Source organism: Gymnoscopelus microlampas (genome assembly GCF_963454915.1).
Source record: "Gymnoscopelus microlampas genome assembly, chromosome: 14".
Classification (NCBI taxonomy): Eukaryota; Metazoa; Chordata; class Actinopteri; order Myctophiformes; family Myctophidae; genus Gymnoscopelus; species Gymnoscopelus microlampas.
The window spans coordinates 49647077-49668312 of record NC_139951.1 but is presented as its reverse complement, the minus strand read 5'-3'; the positions used below and the strand labels follow the sequence as shown (position 1 = coordinate 49668312).

At 43.3% G+C, this 21236-nt stretch overlaps 1 protein-coding gene across 1 annotated transcript; it reads right to left on the bottom strand.

Annotated features, from left to right (window-relative positions):
- Positions 1 to 2954: 2954 nt before the first annotated feature.
- On the bottom strand, positions 2955 to 19963 carry LOC311060428 (dnaJ homolog subfamily C member 9-like). The gene is made up of 7 exons (XM_084078607.1): positions 19890 to 19963; positions 18100 to 18279; positions 16554 to 16694; positions 15098 to 15268; positions 13531 to 13614; positions 5260 to 5340; positions 2955 to 3804 (listed from the first exon to the last, which is right to left on the bottom strand). Exons 2-7 carry the CDS (start codon positions 18274 to 18276, stop codon positions 3664 to 3666), a joined length of 795 nt encoding a protein of 264 aa, XP_083934733.1. The 5' UTR covers positions 18277 to 18279; positions 19890 to 19963; the 3' UTR covers positions 2955 to 3663.
- Positions 19964 to 21236: the final 1273 nt, after the last annotated feature.

Sequence of the window (21236 nt, the reverse complement as noted above, 5' to 3'; positions counted from 1 at the left end):
AATACAATATATAAAACAAAACAAAACAGTTCGTGAAATAAATCATGTTAATATTATGACATCACTACTTCAACAATTTTTCTATAGTAAAAAAATAAATAAATACATAAAAGGAAGCGAGATTAATAAATAGAAAGCCCATTTTCAGTCTCAGCTTTGAACATATATAGCTGTGTAGTATCATGTATTTTAACCATTAAGGGAAGCATACTGTAATTTTAGATTTTAACCATCATTCTACAAAAGTCTTCTAAATCCTACGTTTTTTGAAAACTATAATATAATACAATAATATCAGTGGTTCTCAAAGCTTTTCATGTCAAGGACATGTAGATCCTGTTAATTACATTTGTTAGATTTAATATTGAATTCGTAAAAATTATATATTTTTTGTACATGTTTCTGCATGTTTATGATTAATAACAGGGAACAGCCTTAACAGCTGGAAAGGTTGACTTTAAATCACGTCACAAATCACCTCTTATTGATTTACTATTAAAATGTTTAATAGTAAAGTCATGCTATATAGATCACAGTGTAATAATTATGTAATGTTTACTGTTAACACCATGATTTAATTTACTCAAATAAAGGTCCTGGTAGCAGATAAAACCAGCAGTACTAGAGGTCCTAGTAGGAGATAAAACCAGCAGTACTAGAGGTCCTAGTAAGTAGGAGATAAAACCAGCAATACTAGAGGTCCTAGTAGGAGATAAAACCAGCAGTACTAGAGGTCCTGGTAGGAGATAAAACCAGCAGTACTAGAGGTCCTGGTAGGAGATAAAACCAGCAGTAGCAGAGGTCCTGGTACAACATAAAACCAGCAGTACTAGAGGTCCTGGTAGCAGATAAAACCAGCAGTAGTAGAGGTCCTGGTAGGAGATAAAACCAGCAGTACTAGAGGTCCTGGTAGGAGATAAAACCAGCAGTACTAGAGGTCCTGGTAGCAGATAAAACCAGCAGTACTAGAGGTCCTGGTAGGAGATAAAAAGACAGCAGGAGCTAAATGACACATGCCAACCAAAGTTCCCAAAAAAACAAAACATTTTATTCACATCATAAAACGTGTTGAACAAAGGTTAGGTTTTACCCAACAAACCCCTGACATACAGCTCAACATCACACAGGTGTTTTTGTAGCGTACATTATTTTACAGAGCTGAGCCTTGACATTTAACCTCAGGGCCTCCAGCTTTTCTCCATCCACCGGTCACAGCAGGGGCGTGCACAGACATTTTGAGGGGCAGGTGCTCAAGTAAATTATACTTTTTTTTGTTTACTTGGTCTGCTCTTTTTTCCCTCTACACCTATACCTCTTTGCCAAAAATAGCCGATCTACAAGTTCACAACGCCTCGCAGCGCGAGGCGTTGTGGGCTTGTAGATCTGCTATTTTTGGCTAAAGTTCTCCTCAGAAAAGGGATGCTAGGTTTCGAGTAGTTATGGTAAAAAGAAAAATTATATCACATAAAGATTTGGCGGACCCCCTGTAGTAACTCTGAGGGCCCCCTAGGGGACCTGGACCCCCTGTTGAAGACCCCTGCTGTAAACTGGGAAAAAAACGTTTTTGTTTTTTTTTCAAAAGGGCACTTCTGGTCAAGAGGGCAAAGGGCAGATGCTCTAGCACCACCTAGAGTCTATCTGTGCACGTCCCTGGGTCACAGTCATGGCTAACAAAACTCTCCAGAAAATACGGGAACGCGTCTGTGACATTTTATAGATTTCTTCGGCTATTCAAAAGTAGCAGATCTACAAGCTCATGGCGCGGCACCGAGTGCTATTTCAGAAAAGAAATCATGAATGTTTGCGCAAATCTTTGAATGTATATATATTTTTACACATTTTTAACTCAAATCTTTGCCTCTGGGGAATGTCTTCTAAATCCTAACAGTTTTTTTTTAACGTATGTTGCTATATATTTGAGTGGTTCTCAAACTTTTTTTCATGTCAAGGAACACCCAAAATGACATGTATTTGGCCACCGACCCCCATCGCAAAATATGTTGTTCCAGGGACCCCCCATGAAGCAAAGACTTGAGTTGAAAATGTTCACTTTTTAAAATATATAGAAAGATTTGCACAAATGTTCACGAGGCATTTTGGCTTTTTTTTTACCCCCCCCCATCATCATCTGACATTTAGAGCAGTGGTTCTCCATGTGTGGGTCCAGGGAACCCCAGCGGTACTTGAGGATCTTCCAGATCTGTAACTTCTGAGTGTTTAAATGGAAAAAAGGGTCCATTTGGTTCCATTTGTACACTCTCAGAGTTATGGGGGTGGTCCTTGGCCTAATGCATCCCAAACTGAAAACCCCAAAATCCCAAACCTTGACATTAAAACAGGTTTGAAAAACCACTGATTTAGAGCTGTGGAGCATAGTTGAACCCTGTGTGAAATGTGCCCTGTAACACATTTCACAGGTTATAAGTTTCTGTGCAACACAGCTCATAGGTTATAGGTTATACCTTTCTGTGTAACACATTACACAGGTTATGAGTTTCTGTGTAACACATCTCACAGGTTATGAGTTTCCATGCTTCAGATGATCTTCTCAGAACATAGTTTGGGCCTTTCTCCTCTGGAGGAGGTTCTAACGCTCAGTTCTAGGAACGCAGAACTTACATTTTTCAAAAAAGATAGTGTTGTGAGTTTGTACATTGGCAAAAAATCTTTTATGAGTTGTTTTTTCTGACAGAGGTTCTCAACCTTCTCAGGCCACGCGACCCCCCAAAATAATCATATTTAAACTCAGGACCCCCCAAAATAATCATATTTGAACTCAGGACCCCCCCAAATAATCATATTTAAACTCAGGACCCCCCAAAATAATCATATTTGAACTCAGGACCCCCCAAAATAATCATATTTAAACTCAGGACCCCCCAAAATAATCATATTTGAACTCAGGACCCCCCCAAATAATCATATTTAAACTCAGGACCCCCCAAAATAATCATATTTAAACTCAGGACCCCCCAAAATAATCATATTTGAACTCAGGACCCCCCCAAATAATCATATTTAAACTGGGGACCCCCCAAAATAATCATATTTAAACTGGGGACCCCCCACCCTGACAGGCACTTGGAATGTAGGAGTTGAGGCATTACATTTAGTTTGACTCTGTTCCCGAACCACAGATAAATCTGCGGAACCGATCTACAAGCTCTACAATGAGAGGTGTAGATCTGCTATTTTCAAACTTTTTGCCTCTCTTATATTATTTGACAATTAGGCCGATGATGTTTGACCAGTTTTTATAGTATAGTTTGTTGATGACTCTTGATGCAGTAATGCTCTTTTTTTCTTTTTTTGCGGTATTAAAAAGGTCTTAAAAAGGTCCTTAAATTGTCACTTCACTATCATCTGGGGACCCCCCCCAAATTAATTCTGGGGACCCGCCTGGCGGTTTCCGACCCACAGGTTGAGAACCACTGTTTTATGACATAGGGGTAAGTTCTGGTTGTTATGAACATGAACAGAACAACAAAAACAAAACAATTACAGAACTTCACGGGTTCTGGAGAGTTCCGGGGTCAGGAGAGGGTCCTGGATTACCCTTCAATCCTTTGGCGGGTGAAAAAGAGCCATAACTGTCCCAACGGGCCACCGTGTGCCAGGTGACCAGTAGTGGTGGTGGTGGTAGTGACCGGCACCGGTTCTTCATTACTTCTTGCCTCTGGCCGTCTTGGAGGAGGAAGAGGCGGCTTTCTTCTTGGAGGAAGAGGACGGTTTCTTCTGACAGTACTTCTGTTCCAGACTGCTGAGCAGAGAGCTGAAGCCCGCCTCCCTGGACACACTGTTCTTCTGTAAGAGGATATAGATAGACACATAGACACACACACACACACACACACACACACACACACACACACACACACACACACACACACACACACACACACACACACACACACACACACACACACACACACACACACACACACACACACACACACACTTTTTGTTGCCATTTTTAACCGTTTAAAGCCGAAAAATAGCCTAAATCAGTGGTTCTCAAACTTTTTCATGTCAAGGACCCCCAAATGGACACTTATTAGCCCGCGGACCCCCCATTTGAAAAGAAACATTTTAAGGACCCCCCAGTTTGACATGCATTAGGACTACGGACCCCCATTTAATGGCATTTCTATCTCTGGGACCCCAATTCATGTTGTAAAATCAATGTTAACTTAACTCTGAGAGTGTACAAATGGAACCAAATGGACCCGCTAAAAATCTTCTCTTATGGGGGTCCCTGGCTTATCTTTTCAAATGGGGGTCCGCGGGCTAATAAGTGTTAATTTGGGGGTCCTTGACATGAAAAAGTTTGAGAACCACTGCTCTAAACTGCTCCTGATGAGCAAATTAGTGGCTTGCATTGTTTCCTCTGCTGGGGGTGTGTGTGTGTGTGTGTGTGTGTGTGTGTGTGTGTGTGCGTGTACTGCACATTGTAAAGTGCTTTGGACAAAGGCACAATATAAACGCACCATTTGCAATGCAGGCATTTATCACACGCTCTTAATCCAGAGTGATTTACAGTAAGCAAGGACAACACATGGTAATACATCAAATCCACAGAAATAGGAATCTAGGATCATAGATAAACCAAGAACCTTTCATCAGTCTAAACCAGGGGTCTTCAACGTTTTCAGCCCAAGGACCCCCCCTCTGAGAAAGAGATGAGGCAGGGACCCCCCACTATATATTACATAAAATTGTGTTGCAGATTAAAGCTTTTTTATAGATGTTGGATTCATGTTAATGTGTATTTTCAGACATTTAACCACTTAAACCGTCAATACTTAGTAAACTTTCACTCTGTACTTGGTCTGCTCTTTTTCCCCCCTCCCTTTGCCGAAAATAGCAGATCTACAAGCTCACAACGCCTCGCAGCGCGAGGCGTTGTGAGCTTGTAGATCTGCTATTTTCGGTTAAAGTTGTCCCTAGAATAGGGATGCTAGGGTTCAAGTGGTTAATGTAAAAAAAACAATGATCCTATCACACAGAGATTTGGTGGACCCCCTGTTGTACCTCTGAGGACCCCCTGTTGAGGACCCCTGGTCTAAACAGTATAACATAAACAAAATCAATCATCTGTAGGATGCCATGTCTACACATGAACCTGGCATCTGTCTACATAACATGCTGTTATCTGACTACTATATAGAAATACACTTTACTTATACAGAGAGAGGGGCAGGCACGTGCGAGTGTGCACGCGTGTGTGCACACACACACACACACACACACACACAGTACCTTGATAAGAGCCGTCAGACTATTCTCTTCAAGTCCCATGTCCTTTTTCATCTGTTCACACTCCTCTTCTTCCTTCTTAGCCTGACACACACACACACACACACACACACACACACACACACACACACACACACACACACACACACACACACACACACACACACACACACACACACACACACACACACACACACACACACACGTGATGATGAAGTAATTATGTTTGATTGTCACCTTGTCATCAGAGATCTCCGTGTACTGATACATGTGTTGAATGTTCATGCTTTATTCACACAGATGTAGTGGACAGAGAGACAGTTGATGTGTAAGGACAGTGAAGTGCACTAGTAGTTCACAAGAAAACGTCATGAACATCTATTCTTTGTCCCTGGTCCACGGCAAAATGAATGACTTAAAAAAGAAAATAAATTCTACCTGCTGCTCCAATAAAATCCCAACAAATATGAAGTGTGTGTGTGTGTGTGTGTGTGTGTGTGTGTGTGTGTGTGTGTGTGTGTGTGTGTGTGTGTGTCAGAGGTCGCGTTAGTCCGATAATTGCCGGTTTTGACCGTTTTTTTATGACAAAGACCGGAAAAAATAAATCTCTCCGGACATCCTGACCGGTTGAGAATGACACGGCTGTTCATTAATTATCACCGCAAAATTAGGCACACTTCAAATCCTCTGCTTTGCAAGCTCGCTCTCTCTCTCTCTCTTAGAGCCATATGAAATCCGTGTTAACGGAATCGCGGACGGAATCGCGGAAATGACCAATAAAAATGGAATTGGAATAAAACACGGAATATTGCAGAATTTGGAAAATAAAAAAAAATCGCGGTAATTTTTTTTTTTTTACCGCGATTTTTTACAAATCCACGGGACACCACCATTTTGCATGGCCACATCCTACTTTATAAACAGTAAAATCCACGTAGAAATAGTCTTAGAAAGACGATAGAAACAATAATACATGGGCGACGCCATTTTGCGCATGCTCAGACCGAATTAGACCGAATTATTTTGGGAACATTTTTGCGTATAACACAACAAGGGCCATGTATGGACTGTTATATCTTGAACATTTATTAATTTCCACTTACCAGACACTTTTTTAATGGTAAAAATGAGCATAAAAAGCAAAATACAGAATTCAGAAATATTAAAATGGAAAAAACAGAATTTGGGAAAAAATAAAACGGAATTGGGAAAAAAATAAAACGGATTTCATATGGCTCTACTCTCTCTCTCTCTCTCTCTCTCTCTCTCTCTCTCTCTCTCTCTCTCTCTCTCTCTCTCTCTCTCTCTCTCTCTCTCTCTCTCTCTCTCTCTCTCTCTCTCTCTCTCTCTCTCTCTCTCTCTCTCTCTCTCTCTCTCTCTCTCTCTCTCTCTCTCTCTCTCTCTCTCTCTCTCTCTCTCTACAGCGTGCGTGTGTTTCTGGGAGAGAGAGAGAGACGTAGAACGAAAATAGTTTGTCACACGCTGTTAGGTTACACCTATTTCCTGTTACTAATAACCAGTGTAAAATGTGCTGCATTGGGCGGTAAATGGGAGACACTTTATTGTGAAGGTAGCCTACAACAGGAAAAAGAGAGCTAGTTGTTGCTGCTGCAGCGTACAGACCGCTGTCTCGGCAGACAGACAGAGACACCGCGGTCCGGTTACAAGTTACATTATATAAAGTTGTGTATTTAACAGCCAGTTACACACAAGTTGTATCATTACGAGTTAGAATATATCACAGATACTAGGCTAATACAAGGGCACTTGTGAGTAAAGTTGGCAAGTTGCCCTACAGTTTAACAACAGTGCAGGTTGAAGATGAAATCTAACACAGATGCGTAAATACTCTTCACAACAGCTATAGGCTACTGCAACTATGGCATCGAGGTGAAACGAGAGTTATGCATATAACTAAGGTTCTACGAATTCCGGATGACCGCCAGAGGCAGTGTTTTCAACACCTGGATATTCATCGTGCGCTCGCGCATAGGTCGAATATTAATACCAACAAAGTCACTCGTGACCTGTGTGCGCGCACGCCACCTACATAGGTGCGGTGGACACAGCGATCATCCTCTTGAAATCTTTTCGTCGAGAATGAGATTCCGAGTGACAGTCAACTCTGGCGGTCATCCGGAATTCGTAGAACCTTAGTTATATGCATAACTCTCGTTCTACTTCATTCCTTCTGACCGCCAGAGGCAGTGTTTTCAACACCTGGATGACTAATACCAACATAGTCACGAGGAATCTGCGCTTACCGAGGTCGGTTTGCAGATAGAATGAACAGACAACAGCACAGCCGTCGCTGCGAGACGGCCAGGTTGACACTATATATATATATATATATATATATATATATATATATATATGTATATATATATATATATATATATATACATAGGAGCGGGCAAAAAACCCATAACAGATGAAGCCCATTCGGCTGCATCTCCTGGCCTGCTCTAAGCCTGTATCACTGAGGGAGAGGCTCTGGCAACATCCCCGGTCAAAAAATGCCTTGGGGGAAACCTAGAGGTCCACTGAAGACGTACATCTGCCTGAACACAGCAATGAAAGTCTCCATTGAGCCAAGGCACAGCTGTGCCCTTCATCACAGACAAATACAACCAAACTCCAGCCATCACAGCTATGTCCTGCCACAGAGCCCGGACGGGACACAATAGGCAGGTACTAGAATGCAGTTGCTCCACCCCTGGTTGAGGAGCAAACTAACAAATCAATAGGCTAGCTGACGTGAAAGGCAGAAAGCCTCTGAGGACTAAGGAGGGGTCGGCCATCCCACTTTAACAGTCTCTGGCAATGGCCAGGGCATGAAGCCCACCTACTCACTTTTGCAGATGAAGCAGTGAGGACAAAGAGTACTAGCAGATAGTCATCTGAGAGCAGCCTGATGTACCGGCTGGGGACAAAGCTTCCAATACTACAGGCAAGCATCATGAAGGCACCCATGCAACCTGTGGGAGCCACACGCGGAGAGCATCTCAATGGTAGAGAGGCTGAACCCCTTCATTTAACATCATCCGCGGAAATCTAGAGTGGCATAAGCACAGAGCAAAGCTTCCACCTATACAGTGGCCCTTGTCCCAACTAGAGCACAATTCACACTCGCTGGCGTGCAACGCCCTGGTATATCAAAGCGGCAGGGCGAGAAACACCCTCAACGCTAATCCCTATTCTTTTATTTTCATTGTCGTCCAGCGACCAGCAGCAGCGGGGCGAGACACACCCCCAATGCTTGCGGTATATCAAAGCGGCAGGGCGAGAAACACCCTCAACGCTAATCCTTATTCCTTTGGTACGCTGTACGAAAATCCAGTAATGTTCGGACAATAGTTTTGAGTTTCAGTGGTCATTGACGCAGCCGAAGGTTAGGAGTGAGGATGCCACATGCACCTCCCCCCCCCAACTGTGACAGGAGATCTTGTCTCCGTGGAGAGGCCAAGGCACTTCATTGAGAAGCTGCAGTAGGCCAGAGCATCTTGCCCTAACGGACTGGTCTGTCCCGGCAGGGAGACCTACAGTCAACAACGCGTTATGCCCTCAAGGCTAACGGTATTACCGCTCTGCCATACCTATGCACGTGATCCGAACTGCTATCGGATCCAAGAGGCTTCCAGTGGGAAACACGTCCGCAGCCTGGACTGTACACCCAACAAGCGCCTTGCTATGAATTTTGCAAGATGAGGCAAGGCCCACGGAAGGAGCTTCCAAGCCTCCTGCAGAGACTGACTGGGTAAAGCGCCCTAGAAGACAGACTGTTGACCTATTGTGTTATTGAACACGGCATAAACATCCTGAGGGCCAGGTGCACTGCATGCAAGTCCAGTGCATCAACAACGCTGGCTGGAGGCCCTCACCATTCTGTTGCAGTCTTGGGGTTCGAGGCCCAAGCCACAAATATATATATGAGTAAATCAAGTAGATCAAGCAGAAACCTTCCAATTGAACTGAACTGCCTGTTCGCGGTGCACTATGCTGCAAGGCCTGTCGGGTAGCAGGCCCAAACGTGTGGCCTGGAATGACAGGCAGAGTGTGAAGTGTCTCACTGCCCCTCCATGAGAGTGGGGCCTGTTGGAATGGTCCACACTTTTCTTTTTCTCCACATTTGTACATATGTGAAATTCATCCTCTGTATTTATTTACCCATCCTAGAACTACTAGGAGCAGTGAGCAGCCATTCAACGGCGCTCAGGGGGCAATTAGGGGCTCAGATAGGGACACACATCAACCCATTGCTGGCCTGCCATCGAACCCGGGACATCCAGAGGCTCTGGCTCCCCATGCGGGCCACTAACCACTCAGTTATGGCCACCCCTTAGAAAAGCCACACGTGGCACTGACATTATGCAAGTAGACAGTCTGCTGATTCTCTCTTAATCCGGATCGACTTACAGTAAGGTAAGTAAAGTAGGCAATGTTGGCATCAGCCACTAGCCTTAGGTCTAGGCCATATTGGGCTGTACTCCCCATGGCCGACCAATTAGCTAAACATTCACAGCCATAGCCTGTGTCAGGCACCATAGTCAGGACATGACTGGCGCAAGTAATGGACCTTCTCTTCTGGGACCAGCAATTGTTGCAATAATCCATGGGCAACAGCAACCGAGTGAGACACTCAATACTACTGATGACGTAGCCGTAGCGAAAGCGAGAATAATTCAAGCTACAGTGTAAAGGACACAGTATGATAGTTAAGAAGTGGTGAAGCGAACACTTCAATCGTCATATAGAATTATTTAAGACTATTGCACTACCAAGCACATAGTATTATCTGGATAGCAGCAGAGCGACATACACTCAAGCTATGATATCAAGTATTCACAATATACTGTTGAATAGCAGTAGTGAGTACCAGGTACACACAGTATTAGTGGGTAACAGCAGAAGAGCGAGATACACTCAGTGCTATTGATAACCTAGCCATAGCAAAAGAGCGAGAATCGTTCAAGCTACAGCGTCAAGTACCTATGTACTTGTTAATGTATTCCGTTGCCTTGGACCCCAGGAAGAATAGCTGCTGGCTGTCCTTTCGCCGGAGCTAATGGGGATCCATTGCCAATAAACAAGTTTATTGATTATCAGTACACCGAGTACAATGTTACTAATATGCAACGTCGTCGTAGCAGAGAACCACTCAAGCCACAGTGTCATGTCATGTGTCAAATACACACAGTATGATAACCAAGTGATGGCAAAGCGAGACACACTTGAACCATACTAGTATTATTATTCCATTTTACTGCCAAGCACAAAACAGTATAATCCGAATAGCAGCAGCTATGATACACACTCAAACTGTGAGGTTAAGCACACACAGTGGCAGTATTGGCATATCCCTGTTATATCACGGGCAAAATATGCTGCTTAAGTCAGTACTGAGCAGCGTTTACTACTTAACATGTGTTTTGGCGCTCAGTGGAGTTGGGACCTGTATGCACACACCTGTCCGGTAGTGTGTTTTTCTCTGGACATAGCACCAAGTACATGTAGTAATAGGTACACAGTATATCGTCCAATAACGACCGAGTGAAGCACACTCTGGATGCTCTTTATTAGCTGCAGCAATCAAGCTAACAAGCACCACATGTCTGGTAGATAGGATGTCTGCGTTAGAGTGAGAACCACTCTCAGCCAAAACATTCACAGAAGAGGGCTCATACAGTGGTGTAAAGTAACTAAGTACATGTACTCAGTACTGTAGTTAAGTACAATTTTGAGGTATTTGTACTTTAATGGAGTCCAGTTCTCCGCCACTGCGCCCATTAATGCTTTGGTCGTCCCTTCGAGGCGAAAGAACACCTCCTATGAGACACATTAACCAGTCAATCTGGCTCCACCGCCGTCATGTCGTCGAGGGGAGAGCACCTCCTATGAGACATTAATCAGGCAATCGGGTTCTGCCGCGTTCTCTCAAAGTGGGAGTCCAAGGCTGCAATAGACATAGCATCGTCCTCATGTTGATCAGCAACATCGACAGTATCATGGCCATAGTTCCCATCTCTGACCTGGAGTGGAGGCGCTGGGGCCACAGCATCGGTGCGGGGAGCACCAGGCTGCAGGTTGAGAAGAAGGGCCTCAATCCGAGCAAACTCAGAGGTCAATGTGTCCACTTCGCGGGACAACGGACTCCTGACGTCTCCTCTTGACGCCTGAGGTCCTAGTACATGGGCGCTGGCGCTTAGAAAGACCCCTTACAGGGCTCAAGACTGGCATTCCTGAGGGAGGCAGTGTGTATATCTGCCTGTCTCTCACATATCATGATTTGTGTGCATGGGGATCTCACCTTAACAAGCTCAGTGCTCAATGAGTCTTCCAGTTTAGTAGACCTTGTATTGCGAATTTGTACTTCCATGTACTGATGTTCTCATGTCTTACTAAATAAAGTACATCAATCAATCAATCAATGCCCAACGCCAAGACAGTGTGGGCACAGGACATGGCCATCTTCTGATCCCAGAACAGCCGAGGACGTGTTGCAGGTGTCACAGTTGCTCTCTTCCTTTTTTTCCCCGCGACAAGCAGCAGTGGATGGGAAACACTCACAATGCTGACGCTACGTTGCGGTGGTCCGCACGTGGTTGTAAAGCGGCAGAATGGGATACACTCTCAACGCTAATACTTTACACTCCTTTCGTCCAGCGACAAGCAGTAGCCGAGTGGGAACACTCACAATGCTGACGCCATGTTGCGGTGGTCCGCACGTGGTTGTAAAGCGGCAGAATGGGATACACTCTCAACGCTAATACTTTCCCCTTCCTTCGTCCAGCGACAAGCAGTAGCGGAATGGGAAACACTCCTAATGCTGACGCTATGTTGCGGTGGTCCGCACATGGTTCCTCAAAGCGGCAGAATGGGATACACTCTCAGCGCTAATACTCTCCATTTCTTTCGTCCAGCGACAAGCAATAGTTCAGCTTGACACACTCAATGCTTACGCTATTTGGCGGTGGGCCGCCCGCCATGGCTTCTCAAAGCGGCAGAGGGAGATGCCCATTCCATTATATCTTTTCTCTTTCAGAAAAAATGTTATCCATTCCTGTAAACACAGCCCAATACATGCACTCACCGTCGCCAATGTACAGCCATGGCTCCAAGCTATCCGTGTCAGGACAAACAACAACAGTGCAGCGGGCTGAAGCTCACGCTGCTATTGTTGTTAGCTTCAGTGCTAGCAAGCTAGCTCCATTCACCGCTGCAGGGCTGCTCCTACATGCGTCCTTTCTTTTCCTTTGCGGTTCTTTCCGATGCCCCTATGAATGGGGTAATCCAATGTATAAAGCAGACTACGCAGTCTCTGGAGGACGAACTAATCCGTAGCCCCAACCGTGTCGGTTGCGAGACTCCATGCGCAGCTGCAGTTCATCGACCTACGCCTCTTGGAGGCGAAAAGATGAAAGAGGATGATCGCTGTGTCCACCGCACCTATGTAGGTGGCGTGCGCGCACACAGGTCACGAGTGACTTTGTTGGTATTAATATTCGACCAATGCGCGAGCGCACGATGAATATCCAGGTGTTGAAAACACTGCCTCTGGCGGTCAGAAGGAATGAAGTAGAACACGACGTTAATCATAATCGTGGACCTATTTTTAACTCTATGAGGTGGACACGTTAAAACGTTACCACTTTGAACTGAATAGCTCTATGAGGAGACCACAAGATTCTCACAACTCATCAACTTTCCCACGGCTGTCCCAACTAGACGCACGGACGGCATCCACTGTCTAACTATACAGCATAACCTCCTCCTGTGAGTGAGTAGTGGTCTATAATGTATTGCCCTAACAGGTCAGCTGAGCCACATTATGAAGGATTAATCTGAAATGCCCAATTTTGTGCAGTGCCCTTTGATTAGAAAATGCATACAAACGCAATTGATTATTGAGAACCAATTGCGCACGCAGCATGCGCAAATGGTAATGTAGGTAATTAATGTATTTGTGTAAGATGACCCTGCTATATAAAATGTGTATATTATGATGGTTCATGTTCAAATAGCTCGATCCAAAATATAATGCTGTAGGCCTAAGTGTTATGCTGTATTTACGCACCTGCTTGTCATTAATGCATAAAAATAATTATGACCGTTATTTTTGTCAGATGTCCGGTAAATTTGAATCCTTCCGGACATTGGGACCGGCAGATTAAAATCCTAGCGCGACCCCTGGTGTGTGTGTGTGTGTGTGTGTGTGTGTGTGTGTGTGTGTGTGTGTGTGTGTGTGTGTGTGTGTGTGTGTTTTAAAGGTGTTACCTTTCGTTTCCTCGAGGCTTTCTTCTTGCTGCTCTCATGTGTGAAAGCTTGTAGAGCAGGAATCTCTCCTTCATCGATGGCTCCCTGAACACAATACATGACAACATTACATCCTATTAGCTTGTAGATCTGCAAATGTTTTTAAACCGGGAACATTTCTGCAAATCTTTGAACATACTGTATATATTTTTGTCATTTTGTCAAACACATGACAAATGTCTTCTAAATCCTAACATTTTTTTGTAAAAACTATTGTTTCTACATCAGTGGTGCTAAAAACGTTTTCATGTCAAGGACCCCCAAAATGATATGTATTTGACCAAGGACCCCCATCTCAAAATGTTTAATTCCAGGGACCGCCCTGCATTATTTTACACTTTGGCTATTCAAAAATATCAGATCTACAAGCGCGTAGCGTGGCACTCGTAGCATTTTTGAAAAATCGCGAAAATGTGTGCAAATCTTTGAATATATATATTATATTAAAGTGAACATTTTGAACTCAAATCTTTGCTTCTGGGGGGTCCCTGGAACAACATATTTTGAGATGGGGGTCGGCGGCCAAATACATATAATTCTGGGGGTCCTTGACATGAAAAAGTTTGAGAACCACTGATATAGAAACATAGGTTTTTCAGAATACTGTTGAGATTTAGGAGACATTTTGTAGAATCGGCTTCAGGTCTTAATGTGTTGAGTGGTCAGGTAAGAGTGGGCCGCCAAACGCTTTTTCAAGATTTTCAAGTTGGGCTCCTGATCCAGAAAAATGTTTGAGAACTGACTGATATAATATTCCTCGAACATGGGGAAAATATGTATATTCGAATATGAAAATTAATATTCGAATATTATTATTATTTTTGTTTTTAATTGACAGGGACAATACAAAAAACAATGTATCAAGTTATAAAAACAAACAAAATATATGTTTAATTGGATCCGAGCACTCGATACATTGTTTTTTGTACTGTTTCTGTCAAAAAAGTTTTTTTGTCTTTTTAATAATAATAATAATAATAATAATAATATTAGAATATATTCTAATATCTGCCAATTTTTAAGACCAATATTTGAATATAATTTCTGAGGAAGGTTGACAGCCCTAAACCCACTGACCTGCAGGATGTCTGTGACTCAGAGAGGTGAAACCCACTGACCTGCAGGATGTCTGTGACTCAGAGAGGTGAAACCCACTGACCTGCAGGATGTGTGTGACTCAGAGAGATGAAACCCACTGACCTACAGGATGTCTGTGACTCAGAGAGATGAAACCCACTGACCTGCAGGATGTGTGTGACTCAGAGAGATGAAACCCACTGACCTGCAGGATGTGTGTGACTCAGAGAGATGAAACCCACTGACCTACAGGATGTGTGTGACTCAGAGAGATGAAACCCACTGACCTACAGGATGTCTGTGACTCAGAGAGATGAAACCCACTGACCTGCAGGATGTGTGTGACTCAGAGAGGTGAAACCCACTGACCTGCAGGATGTCTGTGACTCAGAGAGGTGAAACCCACTGACCTGCAGGATGTCTGTGACTCAGACAGGTGAAACCCACTGACCTGCAGGATGTGTGTGACTCTGGGCTCGTCCTGGTGGCTCCCACACAGCAGGTTGTCCATGATGGAGCCCATGTCTCCCTCACACTCCCTGTAGACCCGGAGCAGGTCCGTCCTCTCCTCCTCTGAGCCCACGTAGGTCTTCTCAAAGTCCACGATGTCCTGAGTGCTGATCTGCAGGAGGCAGAGCAGAGCAAAAACACACAGAAAAGAATAAGACATTTTCTATGAGCTCAAACCTCACACTCAGCTGCGCTGCTCATCCCACAAAATACATGTTCCTTACAAAATGAGGCTCCGTTTAAAAAAGTAAATTAAAATAAACTACTTTCCAACACCTTAGGGAACTGTATTCTCCACTACTGTGTGTGTGTGTGTGTGTGTGTGTGTGTGTGTGTGTGTGTGTGTGTGTGTGTGTGTGTGTGTGTGTGTGTGTGTGTGTGTGTGTCTCACAACTTCTTTCTGTTCTGGCCCCACAGTGGTGGAATGAACTCCCCACTGATGTCAGGACAGCAGAGACACTGATGTCAGGACAGCAGAGACACTGATGTCAGGACAGCAGAGACACTGATGTCAGGACAGCAGAGTCACTGATGTCAGAACAGCAAAGTCACTGATGTCAGGACAGCAGAGTCACTGATGTCAGAACAGCAGAGTCACTGATGTCAGAACAGCAAAGTCACTGATGTCAGGACAGCAGAGTCACTGATGTCAGGACAGCAGAGTCACTGATGTCAGGACAGCAGAGACACTGATGTCAGGACAGCAGAGACACTGATGTCAGGACAGCAGAGTCACTGATGTCAGAACAGCAAAGTCACTGATGTCAGAACAGCAGAGACACTGATGTCAGGACAGCAGAGTCACTGATGTCGGGACAGCAGAGACACTGATGTCAGGACAGCAGAGTCACTGATGTCAGGACAGCAGAGACACTGATGTCAGGACAGCAGAGTCACTGCCCATCTTTCACCGCAGGCTGAAAACCCACCTCTTCAGGAAACACTACCCTTCCTCTTCGCCTTGCCTACTTGTTGTTAATTAGTTGCACGAGCTCTTGTTTTATTGTTTTATTGTTTTATTGGATCTTGTTTAGTCGATACACTTATTTGTTTTAGCTCTTGTTCATTTGATTTTCCTATTGTGTCTCATCTGTGTAAGAAAGTAGGAAGCTGATATATTGCACTTTTACCTTAGCACTAGGTATACTCTTAGTTTCTTCTTTTAGAAGAGAATGCACTTCAAGACTTCTAGTGATTAGTAGTTCTGTTCCCTACCTATGTTGAATGCACTTATTGTACATCACTTAGGATAAAAGCGTCTGCTAAATGACTGTAGTGTGTGTGTGTGTGTGTGTGTGTGTGTGTGTGTGTGTGTGTGTGTGTGTGTGTGTGTGTGTGTGTGTGTGTGTGTGTGTGTGTGTGTGTGTGTGTGTGTGTGTGTGTGTGTGTGTCTCTACCTTAGGGAACAGTATTCTCCAGTATTGGCTCCAGTCTCTGTCTGTGTTGATCGAATCGGAGTCTTCTTCTATGGTTCCCTGTTCGTCATAGAGCGCCCTCTGCTCCTTGTCCGCCAGCACTGCATACACCTTACCCAGGGTCTGCTCGCACACACACACACACACACACACACACACACACACACACACACACACACACACACGTTTGTATTACAATAGCTGTGAGGACAACACCATTATTGAACAGATTATTGAATGCCATTTTTTTGGAGGGGCGCTGTAAGCTTGTAGATGTAATAATTGTAACAGGCCTAATTGTGAGCGTTTTTTAATCACAATAAAGGATATTAAAGGGATTGTAAGTTCAGAGATGAAAAAAAGAAAAAAACTGTTGTCAAACACCATCCACTAACATCTAAACGGGCCATGCCGAAAACAGGTTGCTTTATTCGGATAAAATGCGTGTCACTGCCCGCCCCTGCCGGTTCTCTGAATTTGTATATTTAAATAGGCTCTGTCATGATAAATTGACCACATCCCTAGGCTGGTGGGGGGAGTGTAGTGCCCATGATCACTTAGCAAATTGGCACCGGGTGAAAAAAGGGTTACAAAATCGAGGGATAAAAATGATAGAAAAATAAATAAATAAATTGACCACGTATATGAAGTTAAACTACATTCTATCCAAACGATATATCTTAAAAGTAAATTCTGTGCCTCAAAAAAGAAGTTTGAGAGTGTTTTAAAACCGAAAGTAAGAAGTATAAACTGCCTATACAGAAAACAATGCCGGCTCGTTCCATTTTCGTCGGCTGCACTCGGTTCCACTCGGTTTCACCCGAACAGTTCACACGGACACGGACGTGCACATGCGTGCGTTAATTTACGTCCCGGACAAACATAAACTGTAGGGAAAATAGGGATTTCAGAAAGAGGACTGTGTTTCAATGCAGGAAAACACCCCAGCATCATTATATAGAGGCTGATAGAGGGGAGAAAATGCAAAAAATATATATATATAAACATATTTTTTTAATTTAGGCAAAATGTTGCCTAGAACATTGGTTCTCAAAGTGGGGTCCGGGGACCCCCAGGGGTACTTGAGGGGGTTCCAGGGGGTCCCCAGCTAAATGATGGACAGGAACCAAATGGGTCCTTATGGGTTTGTAACTCTGAGAGTGTACAAACGGAACCAAATGGACCCTAACGGGTCCATTTGGTTCCGTTTGTACACTCTCAGAGTTACATTAACATTGATTTTACAATATGAATTGGGGTCCCAGAGGTATAAATGCCATTAAATGGGGGTCCGTAGCCTAATGCATGTCAAACTGGGGGGTCCTTGAAATTAAAATGGTTGAGAATCACTGCTAGTAGCTGTATAAATCTTCTCTTATTGGGGTCCCTGGCTTATCTTTTCAAAAGGGGGTCCGCGGGCTAATAAGTGTCAATTTGGGGGTCCTTGACATGAAAAAAGTTTGAGAACCACTGGCCTAGAATCCCTTTAAAGGATTATGATGCCCCCCCCCCCCCCCCTCGGTCCTACCTGGAACTTGCTGGTGGCCTGGGGGTCGTCGGGGGCGCGGTCAGGGTGGACCCTCAGAGAGCTCTTGTAGTAGCCCCGCCTCACCTCCGCCTCCGACGCCGCCTTGGCCACGCCCAGAACCTCGTAGAGGCCGCCGGACGTCCCGAACAGAGCCTGGCACTCGTCCAGCAGACCCATGATCTGTCAACGACAAGCATGTAAAGTAATTGAGTACATTTACTTAAGTACAATTTTGGGGTATTTGTACTTTACTCGGGTATTTCCAGTTCCCAATACTTTTACTTCTACTCCCACTACATCTCAGAGGCAAATATTGTACTTTTACTCCACTACGTTTATTTGAAAACTTTAGTTACTAGTTACATTACATTACATTACAGTCATTTAGCAGACGCTTTTATCCAAAGCGACTTACAATAAGTGTATTCAACATAGGTAGGGAACGAAAACTACTAATCACCAGTAGTAGTTACTTTTCAGATATAAATTATGATATAATGACACATACATCACACACACACACACACACACACACACACACACACACACAGTGTCAGACAGAGTCAGACAGACAGACAGACAGACAGACAGACAGACAGACAGACAGACAGACAGACAGACAGACAGACAGACAGACACACACACACACACACAGAGACAGAGACAGAGACAGAGACAGACAGACAGACAGACAGACAGACAGACAGACAGACACACAGAGACAGACAGACAGACAGACAGACAGACAGACAGACAGACACCTCTCATTTAACATGACATTTAGATTATTAAATTAAAATGAATGACATTCACAGTATTTTACTGTCCAGTAATAGATGTTAGCCATGTTGTTGCTAACATGTAGCTGCTAACCTCCTCCTCCATGTTGACTCACATGTCAACAAAGGTAATAAAACATAAAGCTTATATTATATTATGTTCTGTTGCTAACATGTAGCTGCTAACCTCTTCCTCCACATGAACCTACATTCACTCAGATATCTACAACACTGATAAAACGTACAGCTTATATGATATTATATAATATGACATTTTATATTATATTATTAGCCTTAGATAAAGACTATCGTAAATGTATTTTTTATCGATTTTGACTTTTTTTTTTTTTTTTTTTTTTTATCTATACGAGTCTTAGCTCCACCCCCCCAGTTCGCTGTGGAATGTCACCAGTAAAGCCCGTATTTCTCCAAACAAGTACAAATGATAAATATAAGGTGCCTTACCCGCTTGACCCACATGTTATCTATGTGTCTGGAGTGTTAGTGTAATGTATTAGTCCATATTATTCAATAAACAAGTGTTTTAATCCCGTTTGTGGACGAACGTTCTTGTTTACATTAAGTGTAATTCCGGCTTTCACCTGATGCGCTCCGTCACTACCACTCATCGGGAACTTCCCACAGAATCGGCCACAGACGGGATTAAAACACTTCTTTATTGAATAATATGGATTAATACATTACACAAACACCCCGGACACCTAGTTAACATTTGGGTCAAGCGGGTAAAGCACATTATATTATACATTTGTGCATGTTTGGAGAAATACGGGCTTTACTGGTGACATTCCAGGGCAAGCTGGGGGGGGTGGAGCTCTCGTAGATACACAAATGTTAAAATCTACGATAGTCTTCATCTATGGCTAATATTATATTATATAATATAATATTATGAAGCTAACATGTAGCTAAGCTCCTCCTCCACATGAACCTACATCAACAACAGTAATAAAACATACAGCTTATATTTCATAATGTTGTTGTTTTTACCTTTCTGTAAGAGCTGTGTGTGTGTGTGTGTGTTTCTCCCGCGAACTCGCTGTGCTTACGTAATGATAACGTCACATCCTGTTTCTACATCTACTCAGTGTCGCCCTCCTGTGGTTCAGCCATAGATATATATGAGGTTCAGCATTAACCTCAACACAAGTGGTGTAAAGTAACTAAGTACATTTACTTAATTACTTTACTTAAGTACAATTTTGAGGTATTTGTACTTTACTTGAGTATTTCCAATTTCCAATACTTTTACTTCTACTCCACTACATCTCAGAGGCAAATATTGTACTTTTACTCCGCTACAATTATTTGAAAACTTTAGTTACTAGTTACTTTTCAGATATAAATTATGATATTGTGAAACATGCATTAACCACTATTTTATACCTAGGCTATTTTCAAACATTTCAGTAATTTTACTTTTGGTACTTCAAGTACATTTTGATACCAATACTTTTGTACTTTTACTTTTTTATTACAGACTTTTACTTGTAACAGAGTACTTCTACATTGCAGTATTGATACTTTTACTTAAGTAAAACATTTGAGTACTTTTTCCACCACTAGCCTCCACACACTCTGTGCTTTGAGTTGCATGGTGATGCAAAATGCATTAAAATGTGGATGATAGCGCCCTCTGGCGGTTGATCTACCAAGTCTATGTAATATAAAGTCAAGACTTTGGACGCTTAACTTGACGCGCAGAGCGTGATTTTATTTTGAAAACCCTCCACCGGAAGTGGCCAGAGGACTGCTCACTTTTGACAGAACATTTTGACTCGACTCATATAGTGTTTACTTCCGGTAGCCTGTTAGCCTGCTAGCTTCTAAAAGGAAGTAAAAACGTCCTGCATTTATTATAAAACTGGTCTTTATTTCAAATCGACAGTTGTGTTAAATAACCTTCTGTCCTTTAGTGCAACAATAAAACACACAACACCTGCTAATAGATATGAAGTTAAAATAAAGCTAACTGTAGCTTAAGGCTAACGCAAACTGCGCAAAAGCGGAAATGCTTGCATGACGTCAGACTTTGGACGCTTAACTTGACGCGCAGAACATGTTTTATTTTGAAAATTCCTTTCAAAATACAGAACAGTGGCTGGAAGATTCTTCGCTTTTGACAGAACATTTGACTCATTGTGTTTACATCCGGTTAGCCTGTTAGCCTGCTAGCTTCTATAATAGCATAGTTAGCCATGCTGAACCACTGGAGGGCAATAAAACAATAGTCAGATCTACAAGCCCACACCGCGTTGCGTCCTTGACGTGTTGTGGGCTTGTAGATCTGCTATTTTAGCCTTCTGCCGGTGGATAGATCAATGTACCGCTGGTGGA

What these genes read in the sequence shown, in the direction of transcription:
- LOC311060428 (XM_084078607.1), bottom strand. Translation starts at nt 18,276, where the DNA reads ATGGGTCTGCTGGACGAGTGCCAGGCTCTGTTCGGGACGTCCGGCGGC. An exon ending in AGGCCACCAGCAAGTTCCAG is followed by an intron (nt 16,695 to 18,099) that starts GTAGGACCGAGG and finishes GTGTGCGAGCAG; the next exon opens with ACCCTGGGTAAGGTGTATGC. An exon ending in GGAGAATACTGTTCCCTAAG is followed by an intron (nt 15,269 to 16,553) that starts GTAGAGACACAC and finishes TGCCTCCTGCAG; the next exon opens with ATCAGCACTCAGGACATCGT.